This window comes from Vicugna pacos, chromosome 22, assembly GCF_048564905.1.
Source record: "Vicugna pacos chromosome 22, VicPac4, whole genome shotgun sequence".
Taxonomy (NCBI): domain Eukaryota; kingdom Metazoa; phylum Chordata; class Mammalia; order Artiodactyla; family Camelidae; genus Vicugna; species Vicugna pacos.
Window position 1 is genome coordinate 6,215,319 of NC_133008.1, and position 26,996 is coordinate 6,242,314.

Sequence of the window (26,996 nt, forward strand, 5' to 3'; positions counted from 1 at the left end):
TTAAAGGTACTGAGTGCACCCAAGCAATGGTAGCTCTTCTTCTAATCCTGTTAGTCCTCTAATGATGCCGTGCATATTTATCACTCCCTAATTTGTCTGAAATATTTATGAACCAGTTTACATTTTCAAGTTGCCATCAATTCTGATACAACAATGTTTTTTTCTTTTCTGGAGTCCTTTGGGTCTCATGGTTCTAGAACGTGGGGTTTGCTAATCAGCTCTGCATTTAGCCCCCCATTTCCCTGCGTAGAGACTACTTCCAGCACAAGGAGACTCAGTGGTGATTGTTCCAGTGGATTTATAAAGTTGTCTCACCACCACAGTTTAGTGAAGTAAGAGTGGGTTCAAATTTCAAAACAGAGAAGAAGAAAGAAAACAAAAACACATTTTTTTCTGATCTAGAGAAAGCCCCATAGCTGCACTAGGAATTCTGGAAAATAGATCGTGGGGTTTGCTGAAAGTTAAGTGAAATATCTGGAAGCTATGAAGGGATGTTAAAGGCAAAGGAACTACACCCTGCATTTATCCCCAAGTTTAAAGTTTACAAGACTGTCTGATATCTAGTTTCTCATTTGATTTTTGCAAACATCCTTAAAGCAGTCGGAACAAGTATTACTGTTGCGTCCATTTGCACGGGAGGAAATGAAGAGTCAAGTTACCGGCCCCAAATCACACTGACGTTTAGTGATACAACTGACCTGGGGCTGTGAAGTGAGAAAAAATCTACTAGCTTCACTACACAATTAAGTGAATCATTCAAGAGCTTATTGGAGGCATCTCTACTTTGCATCTTGACTCCTAGATTTTCCCAAAGCTTTCTGTCAAAAACCCGTACATCTTTCTCAGGAGACTCTCTGCTAATTACCTTATCCAGTCCAGTGAGAAACCTGATTAAATTTTCAAATTCATCCTTTTGCATAAAACCTTTTATATGTTGAAAGCAGCATGGTGGGGGGGGGTCGTGCACACACACGCATATATGTTCCATTTTGACACCATTGCAAGGACTTAAACTTCACTTAGAGGAATGAGCTAGTACAACAGGGACCTCAAAAGCAGTATGTCCCAAGGCTGAGATCTTCATTTAACGCTAGGCTAGATGGCGGTGCCCAAAGCAGTGAGCCGTTCCGGGCTTCGTCATATTTTCTTTGCAAAACAGGAGATTGGACTGAGCTGCTGAAATCATTTTTCGAAGAGGAGCTTAACTTAGAAAATAGATAAAATAGGGGCAGTGCCGATGGGAGGGACGGGGAGTGTGGTCCGTCCCTCGGTCCCCAGGCCCCCCAACCCAGGCTGTGCTCCTTCAGATTGAAACAGCGTCTCTTCCATGTCTGCAACCTGGGATTTAAGCCATGGTAGCCACTTCTCTACACTCCCCCCGCTGTGGTTTAATATTTAATCCAAAGACACACGTTGTGTTGACTCAACACACAAGCTTGCCTCTGTCCACCAGCCTCGTCACCGACTTAACCCGCCGTTTCCGAGAATCACACCCCATTTCCTGGAGCCTGTTGACGGTGGCTCCACACTGTCGATCTGTCACCCGTGGCTGGGGAGGGATGTTCTCAGAAGTTAAGGTGTGTTGAGGAATCTGCATGGTACGCTTTGGCAGTGGGCCAGGGAGCGAGGGGGCTCGGCCACCTTGGGCTGAAACCCACACCCATGCCTCTGCTGCACGACCACCTGCCTCCGTTCGCGGACACACTGTGTTCCGAAGACACAAACCACAAAAACAAAAATCCTTGACGGTGTTGATTGTGTAACTGGTGATTTTCCAGAAAGGAAGCTAAAACATACTGTCACGCATTCAACAGAGGAAGCACCAGGAGGTTTCTAACCTTTGCACCGTGTTTGCTGGCAGACGTGTGAATTACTATAAACGCGCTCTCAGGAGCCGAAGTGCTCATCCAGAAGGAGACGCCGCCTAGGCCTCAGGTTGGAGGCACCCGTGCTACATCCAGGTGTTAACGTGAGAACTGGAGGACAGAACCAGGTCTGCCACTGCCTTCACATTCGCCACCCACAGTCCACACTGCGCCAGGCTCTGCAATCGCCTGTGGGCACGAGGCAGAGGTAGAGGGGGTGTGGCCCACAGCCAGCCAGCACATGCCGAGCCTAAAATCTGAAGCAGGAAACCTTGATTATTAGCTACGATAAGGGCTGAAGGGCAGCTTGTTCAGTTCTAATTTATTAGTGCATAACATGAGACATTGAAGTTTGAAATGTGATTTTTTTCCTCTTGCAAAATGTTTCTTTTAAAAAAGAGTCTCATCTTAGGTGCCACAGACATTAGCTATGACTCTGATAATTTGAGAAAATTTTGAAAATGAACTAGGTGACCAGATATCCCCAAAAGTGACACTTGGATAAATAAATCACATCATTCTGTATTACAGCAAAATCACTGCTTAAGAGGACATGATTATTGCGTCTGAGCGAGTGCGTGGAACCGCTGTCTGGATCTGCTCTGGAAGGAGGCGCTTGCTGGACTCCTGCAGGGGAGGGAGACGCGCTCCAGACACAGCCTCGTGGTGCCTTGAAATCCACAAACTGCATAAGAGCTCCTGGTTTTCGTGCCCTCGATCAAAACACGTGAGTCATCACTCTTGATCCCGCTCAAAGACGTCTTTCTTCAGAATTTCCAGGTGTAAAGGCCCATAAAAATCATGATGTAGGTAATTTTAAAGTATAGAACACGTTTCTCTTCAAAGACCGACCTCAGTGTCTCCAGGCAATGCTTCTTGTCTCGCTGGAGCGCTGACGAAATGTGCCTTTCAACAGAAGCACGCTGCCAGTGGTCTCCTACGCCCTTCACTCCAGCTATAGTCCTGTTACTCCTCAACGCTCCTTTTAGCCTGATCTTATCCACACAGCTGATACTCATCAAGGACCTATTCTGTGCCGGGTTCCAGAGCGCTAAGTGCTTTGTGTTTAGTGCTGTTCACCAAGTACGGCTGGCAACGCCACGTGGTACTCACGGCGGGACCTCAGCTCCCAGGACCACACAGCTGCCAAAGGCAGAATCGTGGTTCAGATCTGGATCTGAGCAGCCGCTGAACGTAGAAATGAACTAACAGAAGCGTCTGTGTGCCCGAAGGCCTCCTCAAGTCAACCCTCCTCTTTGTAAGGAAAATTTTCCTGTGAATTTTAAACTTCAAGCACTTTCAGGGTGGCAGGCAGAAATCTAGAGCTGAGCTGTGCACAAGCACACAAGCTGGTTACTGCACCCCTCGCCCCCGGCGTGTTCCTGTACAGCCCCCCACCTGCGATGGTGACTCGTTCAGGTGGGTCAGGTCTGCAGATGCAAGAACCAGATGAGAAAAAGTGCAGTGAGGGCCCTGACAGTGTGGGAGACGCCGGGGTGGGGACACATGGACTGCCTCTTCAAGAGTAAAGGAGGGATTTTTCACAGAGCAGAAAGATAATTGGGGTCAGAGTTCAATGCCCAGGGTGAGTGCGAGGACATATTACATTTGGGAGCCGCTATTCCATAGGTATGGCTAGAGGGACTGGAAACAGAGGAGGCGGGACATGGAGGTAGGACTGATGGTGGAAGGCCGGCATACAGCAGGTACCGGAGACAAGCCGAGTCCTGGAGCAAGGGCTGCTGTCCCCTCCCACTGCATGCACTTCTCTGCCTGAAAGGTGTGTGACCCGCAGGTTCTGCGACACCACCGCTAGCTAACCCTAACCCTAACCCTAACCAGCCACATCAATACAAAGGAAAATCATGTCTTGGAAACGGTGCAGCTGAGCACTTCTGGGACCACTAAGACCACCTTTACTAAGTAAGGCAAAAAGAAAATTGTAACTCAGAAAACTTATCTGTTAACTAGATACCCTCAGTGTCAGAGATGTAAGAAGAGTTTCAGCAGCCCGTAATTCCATGTGATTTCTTCCCAGGCACACATCATACATAATGGTGCTTTGTAATCACAGCTTTTCCTTCTGTTTTTGCTGGTGATGGGAGTGGGGGCGGGGGAGCGGTGCTTCAAGTCCACCAAGTGTTTCAGTTCCTTCTCAGTTTTGTCTTTTTTTCCCCCTCTTCCCTGGTTTTTGAACACGGCAGCCTTTGTCACTTCAAACCCTGTGAGTTTTCTTTTCTCTTTAAAAAGAAAATTATAATAAGCTTTCAATTAAAATGCAGCAAATCTGAAACATTGTATTCTGCAGAAGCGAGATGGACAGAGACAGCTTGTCTTCACTTTTTCTTGCAGTGGCCTTCGCCTTGAATGCACACAGCCACTTCCCGTAGGCCTGACCCTGAAACCCCCATGGGCCTGGCCGTTTCTTTCTTCTTCTAGTACCTTCTGTACGTGCAATATCTTGTTTTAATCTCGGTGAGAGGAGAACCAGCGTAGGTCTGATAGAGCCATGCCCTGGGTGCTTCTATTTCTAGCAAACGCTATTTTATAGCAAACATTATCCCTGACAATTATTTTGTTTCTTTGAAAAACAAATATCTATAACTTTAAACTTTTGATTTATAACATAATAAGTTTCTCTTTCCTCTTAGTGTTACCTCTCTGGTATTATTTGAAATTTAGTTTTGTTTCTAAAATCACACCGTAATCATTCTTAGATTCCTTAAGCAACTAAGTTCCGTTTTACTGAAGGCAAAATAATATAACAACAAGAAAGAAAAATACCATATGAGAAGGCTCATATGTGGAATTAAAAAAAAAAGAACATAAATACAAAACAGAAACAGACTCATAGACATAGAACACAAACTTGTGGTTGCCAGAGGGGAGGAGGGTGGGAAGGGACAGACTGGAAGTTCAAAATTTGTAGATACTGACAGGTATATATAGAATAGATAAACAAGATTATACTGTATAGCACAGGGAAATGTATACAAGATCTTGTGGCAGCTCATGCATCTTGTGAAAAAAATGTGGCAATGAATATATGTATACTCATGTGTAACTGAAAAATTGTGCTCTACACTGGAAATTGACACAACATTGTAAACTGACTATAACTCAATTGAAAAAAATTTAACAATATTTATTTTTAAAAAATAAGCTCTTGAAAATGAGTAAGCAGTATCTCACCTAAGGCTGAGTATTTGTAAGCGTTACTTTTGTTCCGGGGGAGAAAAACCGGTCTGTTCTCTTCCCATTGCTTCGTGGGAGCAGCCAGAGCCCCATTCATGAATAATCTAGCTGTAACCTTTCGTTGAGCCTGTGCATACAGAAAGGGTAATAAGTAGATACTGAGGAAAGTTCTGCTTCATTCCAATAACAGCCTCAGTTTTTCTCAACAAACTTCTTTTTCCAGCAGTAGAATCCCAGACCTCTTAGAGAATGTACTTCTCACAAGCTAACCTGGGAAATCCTTTTTCTGTCATATACACAAAGGGGACACGTGAAGATGAGCCAAAACCAGAGACACACCTCCAAGCCTGAAACCTGTTTGTGAGATCTATTTCGATCTCTGCTGTAGAGCTCTCTGCTTCTTGTTATTAATCATTTAATACTTTTTTAAAAATTGAAATTAATTTATTCCAAGGTTTAGCATATTTTTAGTGGAAAAATGTTCAAATCTGTCTGTGCCCTTCTGTTCCCCAGACCTGTTGTCAGATTAACCGTAGTTCAACTTTCGTTTTCTGTCTTCTGTACAACAGACGGTGCCCCCCTCTCCTCTCTCTTCCTACGTCTGCGAGAGGACGCTCTGGGGTGGCCTGTCCACCTGCCGGCTGTGAAGGCGCACACCTCCCCTCCACAAGTTCCAGCATGTCCCTGTGACTCACTTCATCACCCCCAAGGGTTCCAAAGGGGAGAGGAGAGAGCAGGCAAGGAGGTCGAGCCCTGCGTATCAGCCAGTCCTGCAGAGTATCTGTATGTGACAAGCTCTGGCGAGTAGCAATCATTTTGCGCCGAGCACACATGCCTGCACACTGCTGTTGGCCCAGGTCTCCTGGTCACTAGACTCTTCCATCTACAGAAGGGAATTACAAGGATCACTAAGTAATTTTAGGTCTACAAAAGGTGAAAGGTGTTTACTAAGACACTGAGGGGAGAATGGAAGCAAACAGCTTCGCCCAGGTCACAACTCTAAGTCTCTCTCACTGCGTGTTAATTGAAGGAATCGGCTGGCTCTCTCCCTCGGAAATCTCCCAGAGCAGAGCCTCCGGTCCATCCTTGGATGAAAGCCTGGCATATTAGACACCATTGCCTCCACTTAGGGCTTTTAATGGTTTTGCTTGGCTGCCACAGACCCAAATGCTCAGCCAGACATTGGAATCCCCATGAGCCAAATCGAAACTTTCTCTTAAAGTCTCCTTGAAGAGACTCATTTTTCTTGCCCCGCAATTATGTGTTCTTCATCCACCCCGGTAACACACAGTGCTCGCTGTTGCCTTCAAGACAAGACTCACGTGTTCCTCTGCTCTTTGCATCTCTCCCTCAGCCTGCAGCAGGCAGGCAGGCTTGGTTATGCTGTGGTAACAAGCAATCCCCAAACCTCAAAGACACTTCTCCACAGCGTATGTGCTCAAGTGTCGGGTGGGAGGAAGCTCAATTCTGTGTCGTCCAAACTCAGAACCCAGGGCCGGGGAGGTGTTGTTAATAACCCCCCAGTTGCTGGCGCAGGTGTTAAGAGCAGAGTGTGAGGACTCTCGAGGGCCATGCTGTCCTGCAGGTGAGTAACGAGGCAAGTGCACCACCTCCCCGGGCCTGAGCCATCCCCAGGACCCCACCTCCGAGAGAAAGCTTTGTGAAGGAGCTGGGACCTCGGGGCAAGGACCACAGCAGCCCACCTTGGCCAGCAGAGCAGCGAGTACCTACTGACTGAGCCAGCGGGAAGCGGGAAGGCAGGAGAACCTACGGACAGTTCACATGGGGCAGCTCTGCAGGGCACTGAGCGAGGGAAGGCGGCTGGGACCTCCAGCACGTTCAGTCACTGCGCTTCCGTGATGGTCACAGCGACCTCCAATGAGTCTACGGTAAGTGTGAATTTGCCTTTTTATTGTATATCATGGCCATGGAGCGTCTGTCTCGTAGGTATTCCAGCAAGAATCCAGGGCCTATACGTTCCGTGGTTGGTTCTCTCTCTGTATGCATGAGTAATTTGCCTGCCGTTTCTCAGGGCTCACAGTAGTGTACTAACAACTAATTTGAGTTCTGTGATACTCTGCAAAACTAGCACTCGGCCCTTAGTAAAGGCTTCCCTATGTTCTTCCAAGTGTGTTTGGAAGGACCACAGGTGTGCAGCGATAAGTAGGTGACACCCCAGACAAGAGAGCCCTCTGGTGGAAACTGGTTGAACTGGACCATTGCTTGTCTGCCCCGCAGGCCTGAGCTCTGATCAAAGAATGAAATGTCTGTTCAGGTCACTGACTGTTTTAAATCCAACTCCACCTCAGCCAAGGGTGTCAGGGCCTCAGAGGTCACAATGGATTTCCATCTTCCCTCCCACCTGGGAAGGGTGGCGCTGGCTCTCTCTGCCTGGACACAGATGTCCGCCTGGATAGTCAGAGGTCAAGGGCTGTCCTAATGTTGCCCCCTTGGATGGGAGGAAGGAAGTCCCGGGAGGGCCCCACCAGCCCTCAAAAGGCTGCAGCTGGGCTCTGGCAGGTTGCTGCCCCCAGTCTGTATAAACCGACACGTGTCTACTGAGGGCCCTGCGTGTCAGGGCTGTGTGACCACCATACCGTTTTCCACGGTGGCTTTCCACAATTTACTTTATTCCTTTAGATCGCAGAATAAGATGGCAGTTCGTGGATGTAGTCCCATCTGTTTATCTGTTCACTCTTTGACGGATATTTCAATTGTTCTGCCTTTTGACCACGGTGAACAGTGCTGCTATGAATATTCATGCAGACATTTTTTGTTTGAACATCTGGTTTTAATGCTTTGGAGTCTAGATATAGGAGTGGAGTTTTTGAACCCTATGGTAACTGTATTTTTACCTTTTTGAGGAAATGACAATTGTACACATAGGCTGCACCATTTTCCTTTCTACGAGCAATATGTAAGGATTTCAATTTCCCTACGTTGTTGCCAGCATCCGTTGTTTTTAGTTTTCTTGACTGCAGGCATTCTGGCGTGGGGGGGGGGCGTGGCGTCGTGGGGTAAACGTGCATTTCCGTGACGACTCATGATGTTTAACATCTTTTCCTGTGCTTCTTGACTGCACCTCTTGTCTGGAGAAAGGTCTATTCAGGTCCTTTTTCCATTTTAAAACTTGGGTTGTTTGTCTTTTTGTGGATAAATTGTAAACCTCGATATATTCTGGATAAAGGCTCACTCCAGATATGTAACGTGCCGGTGTTTTCTTCCGTTCTTGGGCTGTCTTGTTACTTCCTGGGTAGCACCTTTGGTGCACAAAGGTTTTTAATTTTGAGGAAATTCAATTTACCTTTTCTCTTGCTGCTTCTGCTTTGGTATCAGATCTAAGAAAATTGCTGAATCCAAGGTCACGATGATTTAGCCCCATTGCTCTGTCTCTCCGTTTCTTTGGGGTATTGGTGCCAGGACACCCTGTGGACATGCAAATCTGTAGGTTCTTTTACATAAAATGGCATAGTATTTGCAAATAATCTAAGCATGCCTTCCTGTATACTTTAAATCACCTCTAGGTACCTGAATACTTGTTTCAGTGTGAATAATATGTAAATAGCTGTGAAGAAAGTGTAAATGTTATTTAAAGAGTTGCTGTCAAGGGACAAAGTCAAGTTTTTCTTCATGGAACTTTCTGGAACTATGTCGTTGTGTGTGGGTTTTGTTTTGTTTTGTTTTGTTTTCTCTACCTGAAGTTGGTTGAATCTGCAGGTGTGGAACCTGCAGATAGGGAGGGCTGACTGTAATTTTGCCTCTTCTTAAATTTAAACTTTTTAGCTATCTTGAGTTAATTGTGTATGTGGTGTGAAGATCCAATTTCATTCCTTTGCACATAGATAGCCAATTGCCCGGCACCATTTCCCCAATTTAATGCTGGCCACTGTTGTCAAAAATCAGTTGATCCTAGGTGGACGGGTTCATTTCCAGGCTCTCTATTCAAGTCCATTGATCTATCAGTGTATATTTATGCCAATCTCACTTGTTTTACTGACTATTGCTTTGTGCTAAGATTTGAAAGTGGGAAATGTGAGCCTCCAACTTTGATTTTATTTTTCAGGGTTGTTTTGGCTCTTTGGCGTCCCCTGTAATTCCACACGTAGAGTAGAATAGGCTGTGTGTTTCTCCCCAAAGGCCTTGGGATTTTTCACAGGACCACACCGAGTCTGCAGCTTGCATTATGTATTACTGCCGTCTTAACAAGATTCAGCCTTTCTATCCCCATGGGACGTCTCCATAGTCACTCAGCATTTCTTTACTTAGCAATGCTTTATAATTCTCAGTGTACCAGCCTTGCATCCTCATTGAATCTGTTGCAAACTATTGTATTAATGCTGACATTAGTTAAAAGGGAATTGTTTTCTTGAATTCCTTTTCAAGTTATTAATTGCTGTTGTCTACAAATAAAATCAATTTTTTGTTTATTCATATTTTGCTCTGTAGTTTTGCTGAATTAGTTTAGGGGCTCAAGTAATTTTTTGTTGATTCTTTAGGAAGGTCTACATATAAGACGATGTGAGCTGTGTCTTTGCATAGAGATACTTCGGCTTTCCCCTTTCACAGGTGGTTGCATTTCCCTTCTGTCCTTCTTGCTTTTTGTAGAGATGCCTGTACAGAGCAGATAGCAGTGGGGAAAGCCAGCATCGTGGACTTATTCTCGATTTCAGGGGTAACCCTTTGGTTCTTCCACACTGAGTGTGATGTTTGCTGTGGGTTTTGTATAAAGCTCGATCATACTGAACACATTTCCTTTTACCCTTACTTCTTGAGTGTTTATATCATGGAATAGAACTGTTTAAAGTTTTTCCTGCATCATTTGACGTAGCCACGTGTTTTTACGTCACAGTCACTGGGGCGTATTAAGCTGCCCGACTTTAACATGTTGGACAGCCTGGAGCTCAGCTGCGGAGTCGCTGCTTGCAGTGCGTCGTCCTTTGAATGTGCTTTTGGCTTCACGTTGCTATTATTTTGTGGAGGATACTCATACTGTATGCAGAAGGGACACTGGTCTGTGGTTTTCTTTCTTTAACGTGTGTTTGTGTGATTTGATTAGACTGGGGTTGGTGTCAGTTGCCTAGAGGGTTAGGGCTAAGGCTGAGGCTGGGGCTGGGGCTGCGTTAGGGTTACGGGGTTTTGGCTCTGGTTATGATTCATAATTATGATTCGTTAATAGTTTGGGTTAGGATTTCTAGTTTCTGGTCTCTGGTGTGGTTTCCAGGTTCTGGTTTTGGTTCAGCCTCAGGTCTCAGGATTGGACAAGGGCTCAAGATTCAGGGTTAAGAGCTAGCGGCGAAGGTCAGAGGTCAAGGCTCAGGGCTTGGACTCAGGATTGGAACAGGGTTTGAGGGCTGGATTAGAGCTCTTAGTGGGCATAGGGGGTTGGGACTGAGGTTAGGGTTACTGTTAAGACTTAGGGGTTTAAGAGTTCAAAGTTCAAGTTCAGGGTTCAGGTTTGGAGTTTGGTGTTCAGGTTTGGGTTCAGTTATTTGTTCTTTTACACGTTAGGGTTGAGGACTAAGGGGGATTTTTAGAAAAAAACAGTCTAACCCTCCTCTTTCCGCCTAAAAACAGGAAATAAATTGCCCATGTGAAGGTATCCACCCTGTACTAGGAGGATTAAAAACATCCTTATCACCAGAGTCAAGGAATTCAAGACTAAGAAAGATGTATAAACAAACTTTGTGACTTCTTCATTAGGCTGCTACCCCAAGCACAAGCCCCTTTGTTTTGTTAAATCTTCCCACATTGTCTAAAAATGATGCACAAACAGCCTGTCCTGGTCCTTTGGTGGCGGGGAGGAGGTCCACTTCTATGCGACCTCTGTGCATATGAATTAAATTGTTTTTCCCCTATTAATCTGTCTCATGTCAATTTAATTATTTTTTTAATTTAATTATTATACTAGTCAAAAGAACCCAAAAGGGGCAAGAGGAAAATTTCCCCATCCTGACACTCCCTTTGGTTTCTTTCTGGCCCATTCTTTCTCCATTTTTGACAAATTCTCCCCCTTCTGTCTTGGATTTCCCGCCCCTAAAGAAACAGGTATGCTCCAGTTTTAATGTCTGTGGTGGCCAACTCAGTGAAGGCGCCCCTGCGTGGGGGTGGGGGAGGGAGGGGTATAGCTCAGGGGTAAAGCACACACTTAGCCTGCATGAGATCCTGGGTTCAACCCCCAGTATCTTCATTTAAAATAATAAATAATTTTTTAAAAGAAGAGAAGCAGCCCCTGTCCTCAGCACCTCCTGAGCTGACCCCTCTAGTCAGGGTCCCTTTGGACTCCAGAATGTTGGACCTAAGATGGAGGTCCCAGGGAATAAATCCGTGAGAGCTAGGAGTCCGCGTCCTGCTCCAGGGCATCATTGGGAGGCTGCCCTTCTCACCCTGCGAAGCGCCAACAGCCTGTCTTGGTCTGACTCCCCCTAGGGCCTCACTCCCAGGGGGATGGCCCACAAGGACCCTCTCAAAAAAGGCTACTGTGGTGGGTGAAGCCACCTCTTCCCAAGTCCCCTTTCTCTCTACAGATGTGGATCTTGGGAGGGGTTCCTGGGTGCTCCAAGCCCTTAAGATTTAGGAATGAATGTGTGGCACTGTCCCCTACTCCCATCCCTGTAGCCATTTAAATGATTACTCCAAATGGGAAGAAGTCTGAGGTGATACACACTATTTTGGGTGATGATGCAAGAAAACTGGTCCTCTTACACATTCCCAGGAGGAAACTTTTGGAAAACAATTTGGCAATGTTCGAAAGCATGAAAATACATCTATCCCTACACCCAATCATCCCATTCCTGGTTTCCCATTCTGAGAAAATGATCACTAAGTGAAGGTGACTTATAAAGGTGTTATTGCAAAATTTTTCCTGGTGCTCCTCAGTGGTGAGGGGCTGAGAACATTTCAGTTTATCTCCACAGGGTTTAGGGCCTGAGAGTCAGCATTAGGGTTCATAGGATTATGGCCTGGGGATTAGGGTTCTAGTGAGGACGCTAGTGTTAAGACTGGAGTTAGGGTTGGGGTAGAGCCTCATGGTTAGGGCCTTAGATATAAGCCCTTAGGGTTATGGTTTAGGTTGGTTAGCGTTAGGTGAGTATTAGGATTAGACTCTTAAAAGGAACGTGCTAGAAAAAAATGTGACAATGCATATATGTATGTTCATGTATAACTGAAAAATTGTGCTCTACACTGGAATTTGACACAACATTGTAAAATGATTATAAATCAATAAAAAAATGTTAAAAAATTTTTTAAAAAGCAAAAAAAAAGGAATGTGCTAGATCCCTATCGACTGATTCATGTACAAAGCTCTCAGATGTGTTGTTAAAGAAGAAAAATAAGATGTGTGGAGATGCATATTTTATAATCCCATTTTTGTAAAACATGATGACCAACTAAGCAGCAAGGGTCATGTTTTGCCTATCTGGTGTCTGTCATTCCACAGTGATTTAACCAAGCAGGACCCTCTTGTCATCACTGATGACCCTCTGATACCTGTAATGGTGTTTGTAACTGCTTAGCTGTGTAATGGTTTAAACAGTTTTTCTTACACTTTTGCTGACCAGGGTTGGGCCGGAGAGTTGGGAGGCTTGGGTGGTCCATCTAACCCCCTCCTGGTGCTGTGCGCAGGGATCATGCTCATTGCCCTTCTTTTGACCTCATTCCCCTTCTCTTGGCCCCTTGTGGTTTCCTCCTATCCCGTTGTCCTAGCTTCAGGCCTCAGCCTATAGCAGGAGATCCCAGGCCTCAGCCTTCTTAAAAGGCTAAGAGTATTTATCAACCTGACTTTAAACTGCACACGTTTTCCTCTAGAGCTGTTTTCCATGGAGCCCCTTCCTATGCATCCTTTGTTCTAGGTACAAGACTATTAAGAGAGTCCCAAAACTTCAGACCCAGTAGAGGGAAGGGGACCCCTGCACCTGCAAAAACAATAACTTTGCAACAATTTGTTACCTTGTGTGCAGTCTCTATGGAAACTAGCTCCACCCCTTGAATTCTTGAACTTTTATAGTAAGACCCCCTGTTTTCTCTCCCCAGCAGGCTCACAGTCTTAGAGGCATTAACTTACTGTGACCTCCTTTCCCTGGCAAAGAAATAAAGCTGCCTCTTCTACTTCATCCAAAACTCTGTCCTCAAGTCTCTACTTGGTAAGGAGAGGTACGAAGGCTGTGTTTCAGCAACAGTGAGTGGCTCTAGCCCAGGACAGGCAGCTTTGGGGACTCCTCCTCCACACTTGTGAAGGGGTGCATAGCGGATGGTTTAGATGGGGTCATTTTTCTCTCTGCCTAACACTAGACTCTCCCCTCACCAGATCTCTCCTTGTCCCAGTCTAGAACAGTCTAGTCCTCCTCGGGCACCGATCTCAACAGAGCCCTCTGCTCCAGTGTTAGTGGCACATCATGCCTCAGCCTTCCCCTCCTCTTTTAGGACCTACCTCTAGTCAGGTCTCAGGTCCCTTGTTCTCTTCAGCAGTTGGAGCTCTGCCCTGTGGCTCCCACTATTCTAGAGCAGGAAACTAAATTGATTTGATAAAGCTGGCAATAGAGAAGATGAGTGGCTGGAAGTGCGGCAGTGGGATGGGAAGACGGGTGAAATTTGTGGGAAAAAGAGGCAGGAGAGATGGAGGAGAATGTTTGCAGGACAGTGGACTGGCATGTGTCCTTGACCTGCTGCCACATCCCTGACTTGAGCACTCATGTAGAGACGGGGATCAGAGGTTGAAGTTGGTGGTGCCACTGAAGACAGGTTTTATGATGCTCAGACACAAACACAGATGCCTCAGTGGCATGACACAGAGAGGGTTCCAGAAGGAGGAAGGGGCACTTCCCCTGAGCTTTGCATGGAAACTGACACTGCCTGTGGCTCTTTGAGAAATGAAGAATTGAGGAGCGTCCTGAGCCAGCACCACAGCTGACACATGAATGTTCTCACGATGGCCAAGGGAAGCAGGGGAGTTCTCTTCAGGGTTGTGTGGGCCACATATGTGGTCCACAGAGGGCGGGAGCAGTCACAGTAAGAGGTAACGTGTACCAAACACTTAACTCAGACACTGCAGTTAGCACATTAGATGATTATCTTATGCAAGTATCAAAATGACCCTACATGGAATGAGATACTGTACTACATGCACAGAGTACAGCCTAGGCACTCGTGTGTGAAGGTCCGCTCCTACGCAGATGCGTCACAATGGCACCAGTCTCAAGTTATTGTTCAGGGTCTTAGCTCAATCATCTGTAAAACAGAAACAAAAATAATGGTGAATAAGAATCAAAAGGCTAATAAATTCAAAGCATTTGACATCATAGGGAACTTATATGTCCTCTGTGTTTAACTCTCATATACGACTGTCCCCATTATATCTGTAAGTAAACAGAGGGTCGATAACTTACCGAAGACACGTACTGGGGTCTACAAGAGTCCACATGTGAATGACTGACCCTGAAACCAGAACACAAAATCTTACCTATGAAAATAAAACTTAAGTGTCTTCAGATAACCACGCCCTAGTATCAAGGTGGTAAGGAGATTTATGTATCAATTCAAAAACTTTATACCTATCCATATTCTATTTCAAAAGTAAGTGCTAAAAACACAATTGAAGATAAAAATGAATGAGCGCTTATTCCCATACAGCTTCACCAAGGGAGCTAATAAAGAATAATTTCAGCAAGAACAAAGGCAGACCTGGAGAAAAACCAGGAACACAAGAAAAATGATCCCAAAATGTTAATAATATAATTAATTCTCTTACCCATTTTAAAAACACAAATGTCTAAATAACAATAAAAAAAACATGAGAATAGGTGATGGGTATTTGGACTGTGCCATGACCATGAAGAGGAGAGCGTTCGTGCGCAATAAATAAAATAAATGTGCAACTAATGAAATAAACCTTTGTTAGAAAATGTATAATCGAACTGATTTTTGGATGGGGCAAAGAGGTCATCAAATCCCCTGCTCAAGAAGCGATGTCAGAGACACCCGCTCTGTAATAGATGGTGTTGACTTCCTCTTCCCTGCTTCTCCCCTCTAAGGAAGCCAAATTCCTTGGAAAATGATTACACAGGCAACAATAAAAAGAACTCTGAATGCTGGAAAGAAGAAAGCAGACTGACTAGGGACCTCAGGACTTGGGGAATAACATATGAGGTGTTAGCCTCCTGGGTTTTTTTAATCTCTCATATACCGGGGACTTGGTGTCAGGGAGGTCTGAAACCTGGAATCATCAACAGGTATCCAAAAAAAAAGAAAGAAGAAAAACTAAAAAAAAAAAAAAAAAAAAAAAAAACAGAAAACAGAAAAAGCTGGCTCTCCCTGGCCACAGAAGAAGAAAGGAGAAGCCCAAAAGACTGAGTGGAGCGCCCCAACCCACAACCCGTGACTGAGTCACCAGCAAGCAGCCCCGAGCACCCACAGCAGCAGCAGTAGCAAAGCCCTGGCCTCCCGGACCTCCACCTGTGGCGTGAGAAGACCCAGGAACAGTAGCCCCTGACTCACTCCCTTGTTCAGTGGGAGGTGGCCCGGGAACCCTAGGCAGCCCAGGGAACACTTTACATCCCCACAAACAGCACCAGCAGGAGCTGACAGAGCCCACAGAAGAATGACGCAGACCAGGACAGCACTGCTGGGCTCTGGAAGCTGAACTGTCAAGTTCACAAAAACAGGTCAACTTATTTTTAAGCTAAACCTAAACAGCAAAATTGCCTGCTAAATAGAAGATTGAAATTGGGGTCTCTAAATACCCAAAATACCAAGGATACAACAGAAATCATTCCTCACACCAAGAGCCAGTGAAGAAGAAACAAAGTAATGCTATCAACAAAAATAATTTAATTGACATTTATATATCACTCCAGTAACAGCAGAATACATGTTCTTTTCAGCACTCATAGAACATTTACTGAGATAGTCTTTATCCTGGGTCAGAAAACAACCTTAACAGATTTAAAAGAATTGGAATCATACAAAATATGTTCTCTGACCATACTAGAATAAAACTGGAAATCAATTACAGACAGGCAGCAAGAAAAATTTCAAAACACCTGAAAGTTAGACAGCATAGTTCTAAATAACTTGTGAATCAAAAATGACGTCCTAGAGACAATAAAGTCTACACAGACCTGAATGAAAATGAAAGAACATCGTAGCACGATTTGTAGGATACAGCTAAAGCAATCCCGAGAGAGGTATACGTCGCAATACACGCTTACATTAGAAAACTGAAATGGTTCTGCATTAGAGTCTGGGGTACCAGTGTGAACTCATACACATACACACACACACAAGCACAGAGAAATACAAAATAGGTAAGGCTGTATAAATGGGAACATTATTTCCAGTTCTGTCTGCTGAGAGGACCTAGAAGCAGAGATTTGCTAGTAGCCATGAACACACCTGAATGCTCAGATTTTGTTTGTTTTTTTTAATTCCTTTGTCCAATAGCAGGAATCAAAGCTCCTTGGAAAAGTAGTTGACTCTGGAACTGGGCAGACAAAATAACAAGATAGTCCTGGAGCACCTTCTGAGGCTAAATAAAGTAAAGAAATCCTTGGGAAAAGGTAAGAGGGAAATGCGGGCATGTTGGAAAGACTCAGGAGCTAACCTGAAAAAGGTCAAATCTGGAACAATTTGAGCAACAAAATTAACAGTAATAATAGTAGGCAATAGCCGAAATAATAAAATAAATATTGATGAGTCCATGCAGGTATAAATGATTAAATAAATGTATGCAGAGAACTCTTCCTTAGAGAAGAATTCTAATTAAGTGTAGATGAAACAAGAGAGGTAGAAAATCACCATGAGAACAGCACAAAAATAATTGCTGTAGGCAAGACCCAGTGATCACATCAAAATCAGTGGTGAAAGTTTAAGGTTAAACAAGATTTTTGTGTAGCATCAAAGTATGACCCACTTAAATATGTATTACATAGGCAGAAATAATAACCATTTAGTGGAGAACCCTGGCAGATACCACCTTACTCAGGTGATCAAGATTAACACTTCTCCTGTGCTGAGAAGGGTAGGTTGCCCTCGGTGGGATTCTTCTTAAAAATCCATAACCTCAATGTACTCATTGAGAAAACAGCATGCAAATCCAAATTGAGGACAATTCTACAAAATACCTAACTGGTACTCCTCGGATGTATCAAGGCCACAGAAGATATCAACACAGAGGAACAATCACAGTCCGGAGGAGACTAAGGAGACATGACAACTAAATAAAATGTGGGATTCTGGATTGATACTGGTAAAGAGAGAAAATTCTACTGGAAAAAAACTAGGGAAATCCAATTCAAGTCTGAAGTGCAGCTAATAGCTTTGCACCAGTGTTAATTTCCTGGTTTCAATAACTGACCTGTAAGATGCCAACATTAGGAGAAGCTTGATAAAGCCTAGATGGGGGGAGGGGGCGATTCTCTGTACTATTTTTGTAATTATCCTGTAAGACTGAAATGGTGTCACATTTAAAAAATTTTTAGACTAAAGTTGTCATGAGTCATTTTCTAACTTACACTAGGCAGAGAGGGAAAAGGTGGGTGCCTTTTCAAAACACAGAAATCAGAGGCATCAAGTGGTTCCAACCTTCCCAATTGGGCCACAGAAAACCTAAAGCATGAGTTAAGTATGGCCACTCATACAAGTCAATTCTTTCTCCACTGTGAATTCAAAAAGCAAAGACAGGAATGTTCGATAAATTAGCAAAAAGTCATACATATTTTTCAATATATATTATTATATGTCATATAATACATATTATATATTCTATACATAATATATTTAACATGTATATATGGTAAACATATGTAATGTGAATGTGCATTATACATATTGCATGTATTACATATGTGTATGAAATATATACATATAGTATTACATATATTTTGTATTATATTATAAAGTATTATATATACTAATTATATTTTACATATATGTATATACATAATATATAAATATACAATATATCGTATATATGTTCTGTGTATTCTTATTGTGTACATAATATATACATATAATATACACACAATAAATTTACATAATACATGACTTTGTACATGAATCTATGGCATTTGAATATAAATGACTATGTATGTGACGTACATGACTGTTCATCTACTGAGTGTTCATGTGGAACCAAATGTTGAGAGAGAGAAAGAATACACAGATTCTCAGAAAGATGGACCACGGCCCAATTAAGAAAAGGGAACGGTAGAGACAGCTGCAGCAGCAGCAGGTGTCCTGCCTGCTCCTCCCTGCAGGAAAACTGGTCCAAAGCTTCCCTGTTCTGTCGCAGGGATCCTGACCACAGGCGTGGGCCCGACAGATGACCTCCAGCCGCCCAAATCCTAGCGGCACACCTGGCTGAAGGACGATGGGGATGGGCCATTGTCTCTGGAGAGAACTGACTTGATGGGGCTGGGGAGTGGGCTGCAACCACAGGAACAGCACCCTGGGCTCCCTCAAGAGCGAAGCTGGAGTCTGACGGTCTCCTTTAATGCTCCTCTGAGCAGCAGAGTACTGGGGAACAGAGCCTGGAGGGCCAGGAAAAGGGAACCATTTTTTTTACAGCCAGGTGGAGCAAGACAGAAAATAACAAGGCAGCCCATGGAGACAGCGGCCCAGCCAGCTACACAGGAAGGTCCCGGGCCGGCCTGCCGAGCGCCGGTCTCCCAGAGACCCCGCAGCTGCGCGTGCGCGCTGGGGGCAGCGGGTTGCGGGGCGGAAGGCCGAGAGTCTGCGACGGCCTCGGGCTTACCCTTCCAGGACTTTGTTGATCCACTGGATCGCAGCTCTTTTCTCTCGGTCAAGGTCTTCAGCAGTGACTCGATAACCCGGCTGGGGGGCTGGGGGCAGGATCAGTGGGTCGTTTCGCCTTGAGGGTAGCAGCAGAGGGACCTTCCGCTTCCGGGGCCTGGAACCGCCGTCAGATGGTTGTGAACGGTTCAAGCTTTGCGTCTTCCCTGAGGGGGCATCGGCAGCCTTTTCAGGCTCGATCTTCCTTTGCGGGCCCACTGAGGACGAAGGGCTAGGCTGATGGCGGTCCTTGCCGGCTGTCTCGGCGGGCGCGTAGAGGTGTGAGGCGGCCGGGCCCAGGAGCCCGGCAGCGCGCGGACCGCCCCTCTGCAGCGGTGGAAAACCCCTGGTGGAGCTGTACGAACTGGTGATGGCATTCCGTTTGCTGCATGAGCTCAGAAAGTGGGTCTGGGATTTCCTAACCGGGACATCTCCTGGGCTGTTGGAACAAAAGTCTCTCTTCAGAGGCCCAGGCCTGGGCACAAAGGAAGCGAGAACCCCGTTGACCACCAGGCGCCGAAACGCAGACTGCGCGTGCACACTGCCGTCTGAGCCCTGTCTCTGCTCGTCCTGACTTTCGGGGACTGGGTGCCCTTCCTTTCGCTTTGCTTGCCCTTTACTGCCCTCAGCCAGGGCCGGCAGTTCCTCCTCTGTCTTGGCTGTCAGTGGGCCGCTCTCTTCAAGACCCATCACCGGGGTCTCCTTTACACAAAGGTTTGGGAGGTGGAGAGACAGTGACGACCACATGCAGATGACCGTCTGCTTCAGAGCCACACGCATCTTCAGCTTGCCTTTGGCAGATGCCATCTTCAGGAGCACCGAGGTGCGGAACATGCTGGAGATGCACGTGTAGAGCCCTGGCTTCTGACGGCCGCTCCGGGGCACTGAGGAAAAGGCCCCCAGAAGCAAGAACCGAGCCTGCTGGATTGGACATTGCGGCCGGTGGACGACAACGAACCGCCGGCGGCGCCGACGACGATGGGGTGAAGCCACCAGGTCCTGGTACGACAGCCTGCGGGGCAGGTCCAGGGCTGGGGCCCCGGAGTGAACCCGGCAAGCCGGAGGAGCTCGGCGGCCAGGATGCGCTGACCCAAGGCGCTGGGGTCTCTCCGGCAGGTCCCCGCCACGCAAAACAGGGGGCGGGGGGCGAGGGCGAGGCCAGCTCAGGTAACCGCCCATGAGGCGCGATTCTGCACGGCTGGGGCCTTCAAATGGAGTCAGTGGCTCCGAGAGGTTTCCGTTAGCTGCCAAAGGGGCCCCAAGCAAAGCGCTCACTGTTGGGTGTGCCGCCTGTGACGCGTGTTGGAACGCGTGAGACAAGAAAGGGCCGCAAGAGGCCGGCGCGAGGGGCGGGGGCGCTGCGTGACCGCTGCGGGGGCCGCGGCGGCGGCGCGAGCGAGAGGGCTGCGCTCGCTCGGCGCAGCCGCCCTCCGTCCTGGGCCGGTGCCGGGCAGAGTCCCCCCGCGACCCGAGAACGGCTCCAGGCTCAGCAGAGCCCACGCGAGGTGGGAGCGCCAGGGTCAGCACCGTGTGTCTCTCCGCGGGTGGCCATCCCAAGAGAAAGTTGCTTAGAAAGGCCCCCAGATCCGGAGGGGTGGACCTAGGCGTCCAGGCGGCAGGAGAGAGCACGCGGGACGCGTGAAGCCAGAGCTGATGCGCTGCGCCCCATCCTCTTCCCTTACCGGAGAATCTTACTTTTGGGTACCCCTACTGGCTCCCCTTCCCCTTCCCTGGGAAGTAAGGTTTCCAATTGTAATGACCGGAAACCAGAACAGAGAATTGATATGGACAGCCAAGAGCAGTGCCATCTGGGACCTAACACTTGAATTCCTGGTTTGAAGATCACGTTTTGTCGCCGCCCTCGTCTGTCTTCCGCCTCTCCACAGATCCTGGAGGCCTTTGTGTCGTCCGTCCGTGTCCACGAGATGGGAGAGCTGACCTGGCAGTTCAAACTGGAACTCAGAATTTGTCTCCCTTTAAGTATTCTGACTGAAGTTACTTTTATTAGTTGAATGGTGAACACATTAGAATATTCAGACTGTTTTTAAATGTTTGGTGTTTTAATTACTTCCACTTCTTTGGTTCGGTTATTTGCGTTGTCGTGTTTTGTTTTGTTTTTAAATTTGTTCGCGTTCTTTTGGATTGCGGTTACTTAGTGACTGACCTGCGACCTTTTTACTCAGCCAGGTCGTTTCCCAGCCAGTGCTGCTCTCAGCAAGCCGAGGAGGGAAAAATGATTTTGTGTAAGCAACATCAAAAGGGCTATACTACAACAAAATACACACGTGGGTTCTAAAAGTCAGGAGTTTGACTTTCATTTTTATGCAAAATTATTTTAACCATATTGAGAAGCCCCCAGCGTTCTATCAGCCTGCTGTGCTTCAAAGCCCTTTTAAAAATGAAACAGAAAAATTCATAATGGGTGGATATACTACTACAATATGAATGGAAGTACTCCAGCTATTTAAAGGTAATCCATTTCTCAGTTAAAGACATAAATGTGAGGAGGAGGGTGTAGTTCAAGTGGTAGAGCATACCCCTAGCGTGCACAAGGTCCAGGGTTCAATCCCCAGTACCTCCTGCAAAAATTGATAAACCTAATTACCTACACCCCACACACAAACTAGACATTAAAAAAAAGAAAGAAATCCTAATTATAGACACACTGAATTTTGTTATCCAACAGATAGCATCTTAAGGAATTCTTCTCAACCATTAATTTTTTTACATAGCTTTACTGAGATATAATTTACATATAAAATTCACCTATATTAAGATCATACTTCGGGGATTTTTAGTAACTTTACAAAGTGTGTAAGACTTACAAAATCTAATTGTATAACATTTCCATTAACCCCAAAAGAAAACTCATGCCTATTTGCAATCAATCACTCCCCATTCTTATTGACAGGCCTGGGCAACCACTAATGTACTTTTGGTCTCCATAAATTTGCCTTTTCTGGATGCATTTCATATAAATGAACTGTTACAGTTTATGGTCTCTTGTGTCCAGTTTTACCCAGCATGTTTTTGAGATTCATCTGTATAGATGCATGTGTTCATAATTTGCTACTTTTTTTAAATTAAACAACAGAAATTTATTTTCTCACAATTCTGAGATCAAGTTGTCAGCAGGGCTGATTGCTCCTGAGGCTTCTCTCCTTGGCTTGTAGATGGCCATTTTCTCCCTGCATCTTCACATGGTCTTTCTTTTCTCTGTGTCTCTGTGTCCTAGTCTTCTCTTCTTACGAGGACACGAATCGTATCAGTCTAGGGCCCACTCCCAATGACCTCATTCAACCTTAATTACCTCTTTTAAAACTCTTATCTCAAAATACAATCACATTTTGAGGTACTGGGGCTTAGGACTTAAACAGATAAATTTGCAAGGATACAGTTTAACCCATAACACTCCACCCTGTGGTCCTCCAAAATTCAAGTCCTCACATGCAAAATACATTTGCCCCATCCCAACAGCCACAAAAGCCTTAACACATTGCAGCATCAACTCTAAGTCTAAAATCTCATCTAAACAGCGTCTGAATCAGGTATGGGTAAGACTACAGGTATGAGCCATCCTGAGGCAAAATTGTACTCCCAACAGTGAACCTATGACAACAACTTGTCTGCCTCCAAAATACAAAATACGGTGGGACAGGTATAGGATACACATTCTCATTCCAAAAGTGAGAAACTGGAGAGAAGAAAAGTGACAGGTCCTAAGCAAGTCCAAAAACACAGCAGGGCAAATTCCATTAGATTTTTAATTTATTCAAAGATTTAGTTTATTATATCAGCATCAGCACTAGAACAATATTTCCACAGCACACGTCTACAGACATCAATCTATATGGCTAACTTTAAGAAACTTTTGTGGAAAATTCCATTAGACTTTAAGGTTCAAGAATGAAATCCTCTTTGGCTCAATGCTGTGTCTTCTGGACCAACAAAAGTGGCAGCACTGCCCTGGCCCATCCTCCCTGGACTGTGGGCCCAGACCCTCTGGAACCAGTGAGGAAATAGCCCTGCTGCCTGGGCCTGTCCCCTCTGGACCCATGGTGGTAGAAGCAGCCCTGACGATCTCTGTCCCCCCTTCAGAGTCATACTCCCTGTACTCGAAGGATGAGGTATGTTTGCGTCCAGACAGCTCTATCCTGTTTTCTGCCTGTTGAATCCCAAAAGTCTGACAGCCTTTCTTCATTTCATCCCAGCTCTGTCATCTTCAGTCCAAGCTGACGGTTCTGCTGAGATGGTTGGTTGCATTAGAGCAGGCCGACCGCTGGATATGAGCAGAGAAAGGGGGCACGGGCCATGTGGCAGGAAAGCACACATCCTGGGCAGAGGAAAGCAGAAGCCTCCTGACTGAGAAGTCACACATTTTGGGGTGACAAGTGTCCTGGAGGCAGAGAGAGAAAGGTGGGAAAAGGCAGGAATCTCCAGCATCTGAATGTAACGTTTTGTTCATTGTGCCCTCATTACAATAAAACTATCCTTGCAGATTAGAAGTACCCATCATGCACCAATGCCATGACACCCAATCCAGATTAAATACAGAGAAAAATTCCTCCCTCTCTTGGGAGAGTGGAGATGGGAAGAAAATCAGGAAATAAGACCCCCCCAGTCCCGCCCTCCCCATTGAATATTCTGCCCATTCATTTTTACACCCGGTGTAACCAGCTCACCAAAGAAGTCAGCACAGCACTCACATGAGTGCCCGCTCTTCCTTTGAGAGTGTCCTATCACTTAATAAATCCTCACTTCACTTTCTTGACCTCCATGTCTCATCACTGAATTCTTTCTGCCACAAGACAGGAACCTGCACTCTGGTAACAACTGGATCCATACGTTACACTCCACAAACCCTTTAGTAAAGATCATCCAGCCACATCCTTGGTGTTCTCTCCTGAACACACTTTCTCATTGTTTTGCAATATGAATAAACTGAGAATTTTCCAGTCTTCATGTTCTGGTTCCTTTTTGCATAATAATATCTTTTTCAATTATCCCCCTCTCACATTTTACTATAAGCAGCAAGAAGAACCAGGCCACACCTTCAACATTTTGCTTAGAAATATCCTCAGCTAAATGTCCAGGTTCATCACTTACACATTTTGCTTTCCACAAGACACTAGAACACAATCTGGCCAAGTTCTCTGCTACTTTGTGACAAGGGCTGGTTTTCCTCCAGTTTCCAATACATGTTCCTTACATCCTTCTGAGACTTCCCCAGAAACACCTTTAATGTTTATATTTCTATCAACATTCTGTTCATGATGAAATATATATATATATATTTAATTATATATTATATATATAATTGAGACAGGAAGGAAGAGGGCAGGGCACAGCCATTCAAGAAATGACACAGCAATTAACACCAAGGTGGCAGAAAATTCAACTCTCAAAATGCCCAAGATGGCAGGAGACTTGACTTCTAGTAGAATTTGAGCTTCATTAGACACTCATTGTAATATATTAACATTGTAAACGGCCCTCCCACAGTTGCCATGGCAGTTCAGAGGCTGACCATAAAAGGTCAAAAAGTGGGCAGAGTCCTGATTCTACAAATATATCTACATGTGGGACAGTTCTCACTGAAAACTAATGGGAAACTAACAGAGGACACCTGTACAACCAAGGCTGTAAGAAAGATACACACATAATCAGATTAGAAGGGAAGAAATGTGGTTGGGTTGAGACCTGTGTCCCTGGGAGGGGACTCAGAGGAAAAATGACATTGCATGGGTTTACACCTGCCTTGGGGAATAAGCAGGTCGAGCCACAGACTGGGCGTCCCGGTCCTGGGGTCTTAGGTAGAGAAGACAAGCCCCCTTAATTGGTTGGAAGACCACTGAAACAAATAAAAGGGTTGAATAAGCCTGAACCCTGTTTATGAGGAGTGCATACATGCTGGCTGGCCCTTGAGGCAGGGCAAAGAGAGATCTGTGCTAGTGGCAGCTGAGTTTCTCACATCTGCCTTGCCATGTGAATTGAAGGGAGAATATGCAGTTATACAACGTAATTAAAGCTCCAGCCCATCTCAGTCCATGCCACAGCAGAGCAGTGGATCTGGAACTGTCAAGACCACGGAACCAGAGGCAACCTGGTGCTGGGACAGAGCCGGGGTGGGATGGTGGTGGCCACTGTTGGCTAAAAAGTCCCCAAATCCAATGAGGGAAATAGATACCCAGGTGCAAGAAGCACAGAGGGTCCCAAATAAGATGAACCCAAACAGACCCACAAGACAGTATCATAATTAAAATGGCCAAAGTCAAAGAGAGGCAAGAGACAACAAGAGAAAAACAAAGAGTCAAATATCAGGGAACACTCATAAGGCAATCAGGTGATTTCTCTGCAGAAACGTTGCAGCCAGAAGGGAGTGTCATTACACATTCAACGTGCTGAAAGGGGAAAACCTACAGCCTAGGATACCTTACCAAGCAACATTATCATTTAGAATAGAAGGAAAGATAAAGATCTTTTGAGACAAGCAAAAACTAAAAAAGTTTATCAATTTTAAACTTACCCTTAATGAAATGTTGAAAGGTCTTATTTAAATGGAAAAAATTAAGAATCTATAGGAAAGGAAAAATCCCAGGAAAGTCAAATATAAAGATTAAAGATCAACCACTTAAATAAGCCAGAATGTAGAATAAAAGATAAAAAATTATAAAAGCAGCTAAACTACAATAAACAGTTAAGAGGTAAGCATGAAGATGTAAAATATGACATCAAAAACACAAAATGTGTGTTAGGGAGGTAAAGAATGTAGATCTTTTAGAATGTGTTTGAACGTAAATGACTACCAGTTTAAAACAAGTAGATGTAATTATGGATCAATATACATGAACCCCACAGTGAGGACAAATCAAAAACCTGTATCACATACACAAAAACCAAAAAGAAGGAAACACAAGTATACTACTAAAGAAAACAATGAAGCCACAAGGAAAGAAACAAAAGAGAAACAGAGAAGAGCACAAAAACAGTAATTAAATGGCAATAAGTACATACATATGAATAATTACTGTAAATGTCAATGTTCTAAATACTCCAATAAGAAGATCTAGGGTGGCTGATTGGATTTTAAAAAGATGCTTCAATATGTTACCTATAAGAGACCTGCTTTAAGGCTAAAAATACACACAGAGTGAAAGTGAGGGAATGGGAAAAGGTATTTCATACAAATATAAATGACAAGAAGAGGGGGGAACAAAGCTCGTATCAGACAAAACAGACCAAAACAAAGGCTATAACAAAGGAAAAAGAAGTGCACTATATAATGATAGAGGGATCAATGCAAGAAGAGAATATTACAGATGTTAACATGTCCACCCAATACAAGAGCACCTAAATACATAAAGCAAATATTAACAGACCTAAAGGGGAAAATTGACAGCAGTAAAATAATAGCAGGGAATTTTAAAACCCCACTTACAAAAATGGGCAGATCATCCAGACAGAAAATCAATAAGGCATCTTAAATGACACAATAGACCAGTTTGACTTAATAGAAATCTACAGGACAAGTTTTATTTTATTTCATTTTTTAAAAGAAAATATTCATGGTGATTTTTTCCTTTTTTTTCTTTTTTTAAATTGAAGTATATCACTTACAGTATTTCAATTTCTGGTGTACAATATAGTGTTTCAGTCATATATATATTCATTTTCATATTTTTTCATTATAAGTTACTAAGATATTGAATATGTTTCCCTGTGGTATACAGAAGAAACTTGTTGTTCATCTATTTGGTATATAGTAGTTAACATCTGCAAATCTCAAACTCCCAATTTATCCCTTTCCACCCTCTTCCCTCCCAATAACCATAAAATTGTTTACTATGTCAGTGAGTCTGTTTCTGTTTTTAGATGAGTTCATTAGTGTCTTCTTTTTTCTTTTTATTAGATTCCAAGTATGAGTGATATCACGTGGTATTTTTCTTTCTATTTCTGACATACTTCACTTAGAATGATGATCTCTAGGTCCATTCATATTCTGCAAATGGCATTATTTTATTCTTTTTTATGGCTGAGTAGTAATCCATCATACAAACATACCACAGCTTCTTTATCCAGTCATCTGTAGATGGACGTTTAGTACAGGACAAAATTTTTAAAACAGCAGAATACACAACCTTTTCAAATGCA

At 44.6% G+C, this 26,996-nt stretch overlaps 1 protein-coding gene and 1 long non-coding RNA gene across 3 annotated transcripts; one reads left to right on the top strand and one right to left on the bottom strand.

The window, feature by feature from the left end:
• Window positions 1-14,109: 14,109 nt before the first annotated feature.
• On the bottom strand, window positions 14,110-20,035 carry LOC102542509 (nuclear envelope pore membrane protein POM 121-like). Of its 2 annotated transcripts, XM_072947056.1 has the most exons (3): window positions 18,808-20,035; window positions 14,444-14,492; window positions 14,110-14,285 (listed from the first exon to the last, which is right to left on the bottom strand). In XM_072947056.1, exons 1-3 carry the CDS (start codon window positions 20,022-20,024, stop codon window positions 14,265-14,267), a joined length of 1,287 nt encoding a protein of 428 aa, XP_072803157.1. In that variant the 5' UTR covers window positions 20,025-20,035; the 3' UTR covers window positions 14,110-14,264. The 2 variants fall into 2 exon arrangements, with proteins under 2 accessions (XP_072803157.1, XP_006198967.1); XM_006198905.4 differs by lacking the exon at window positions 14,444-14,492.
• A 231-nt stretch (window positions 20,036-20,266) lies between these two features.
• Window positions 20,267-20,888, top strand: LOC140688384 (uncharacterized). The gene is made up of 2 exons (XR_012063029.1): window positions 20,267-20,350; window positions 20,732-20,888. It is a non-coding gene; the product is annotated as an uncharacterized lncRNA (long non-coding RNA).
• The last annotated feature ends 6,108 nt before the right edge of the window (window positions 20,889-26,996 follow it).

Bases quoted from the DNA above. Each gene is read 5' to 3' on its own strand.
- LOC102542509 (XM_072947056.1), bottom strand. From the start codon at position 20,024: ATGGGCGGTTACCTGAGCTGGCCTCGCCCTCGCCCCCCGCCCCCTGTT. The intron at 14,493-18,807 runs GTAAGCCCGAGG...TTCTGGTTTCAG, and splicing joins ATCAACAAAGTCCTGGAAGG to GGTCAGTCATTCACATGTGG. The intron at 14,286-14,443 runs GTAAGTTATCGA...TCTGTTTTACAG, and splicing joins GACCCCAGTACGTGTCTTCG to ATGATTGAGCTAAGACCCTG.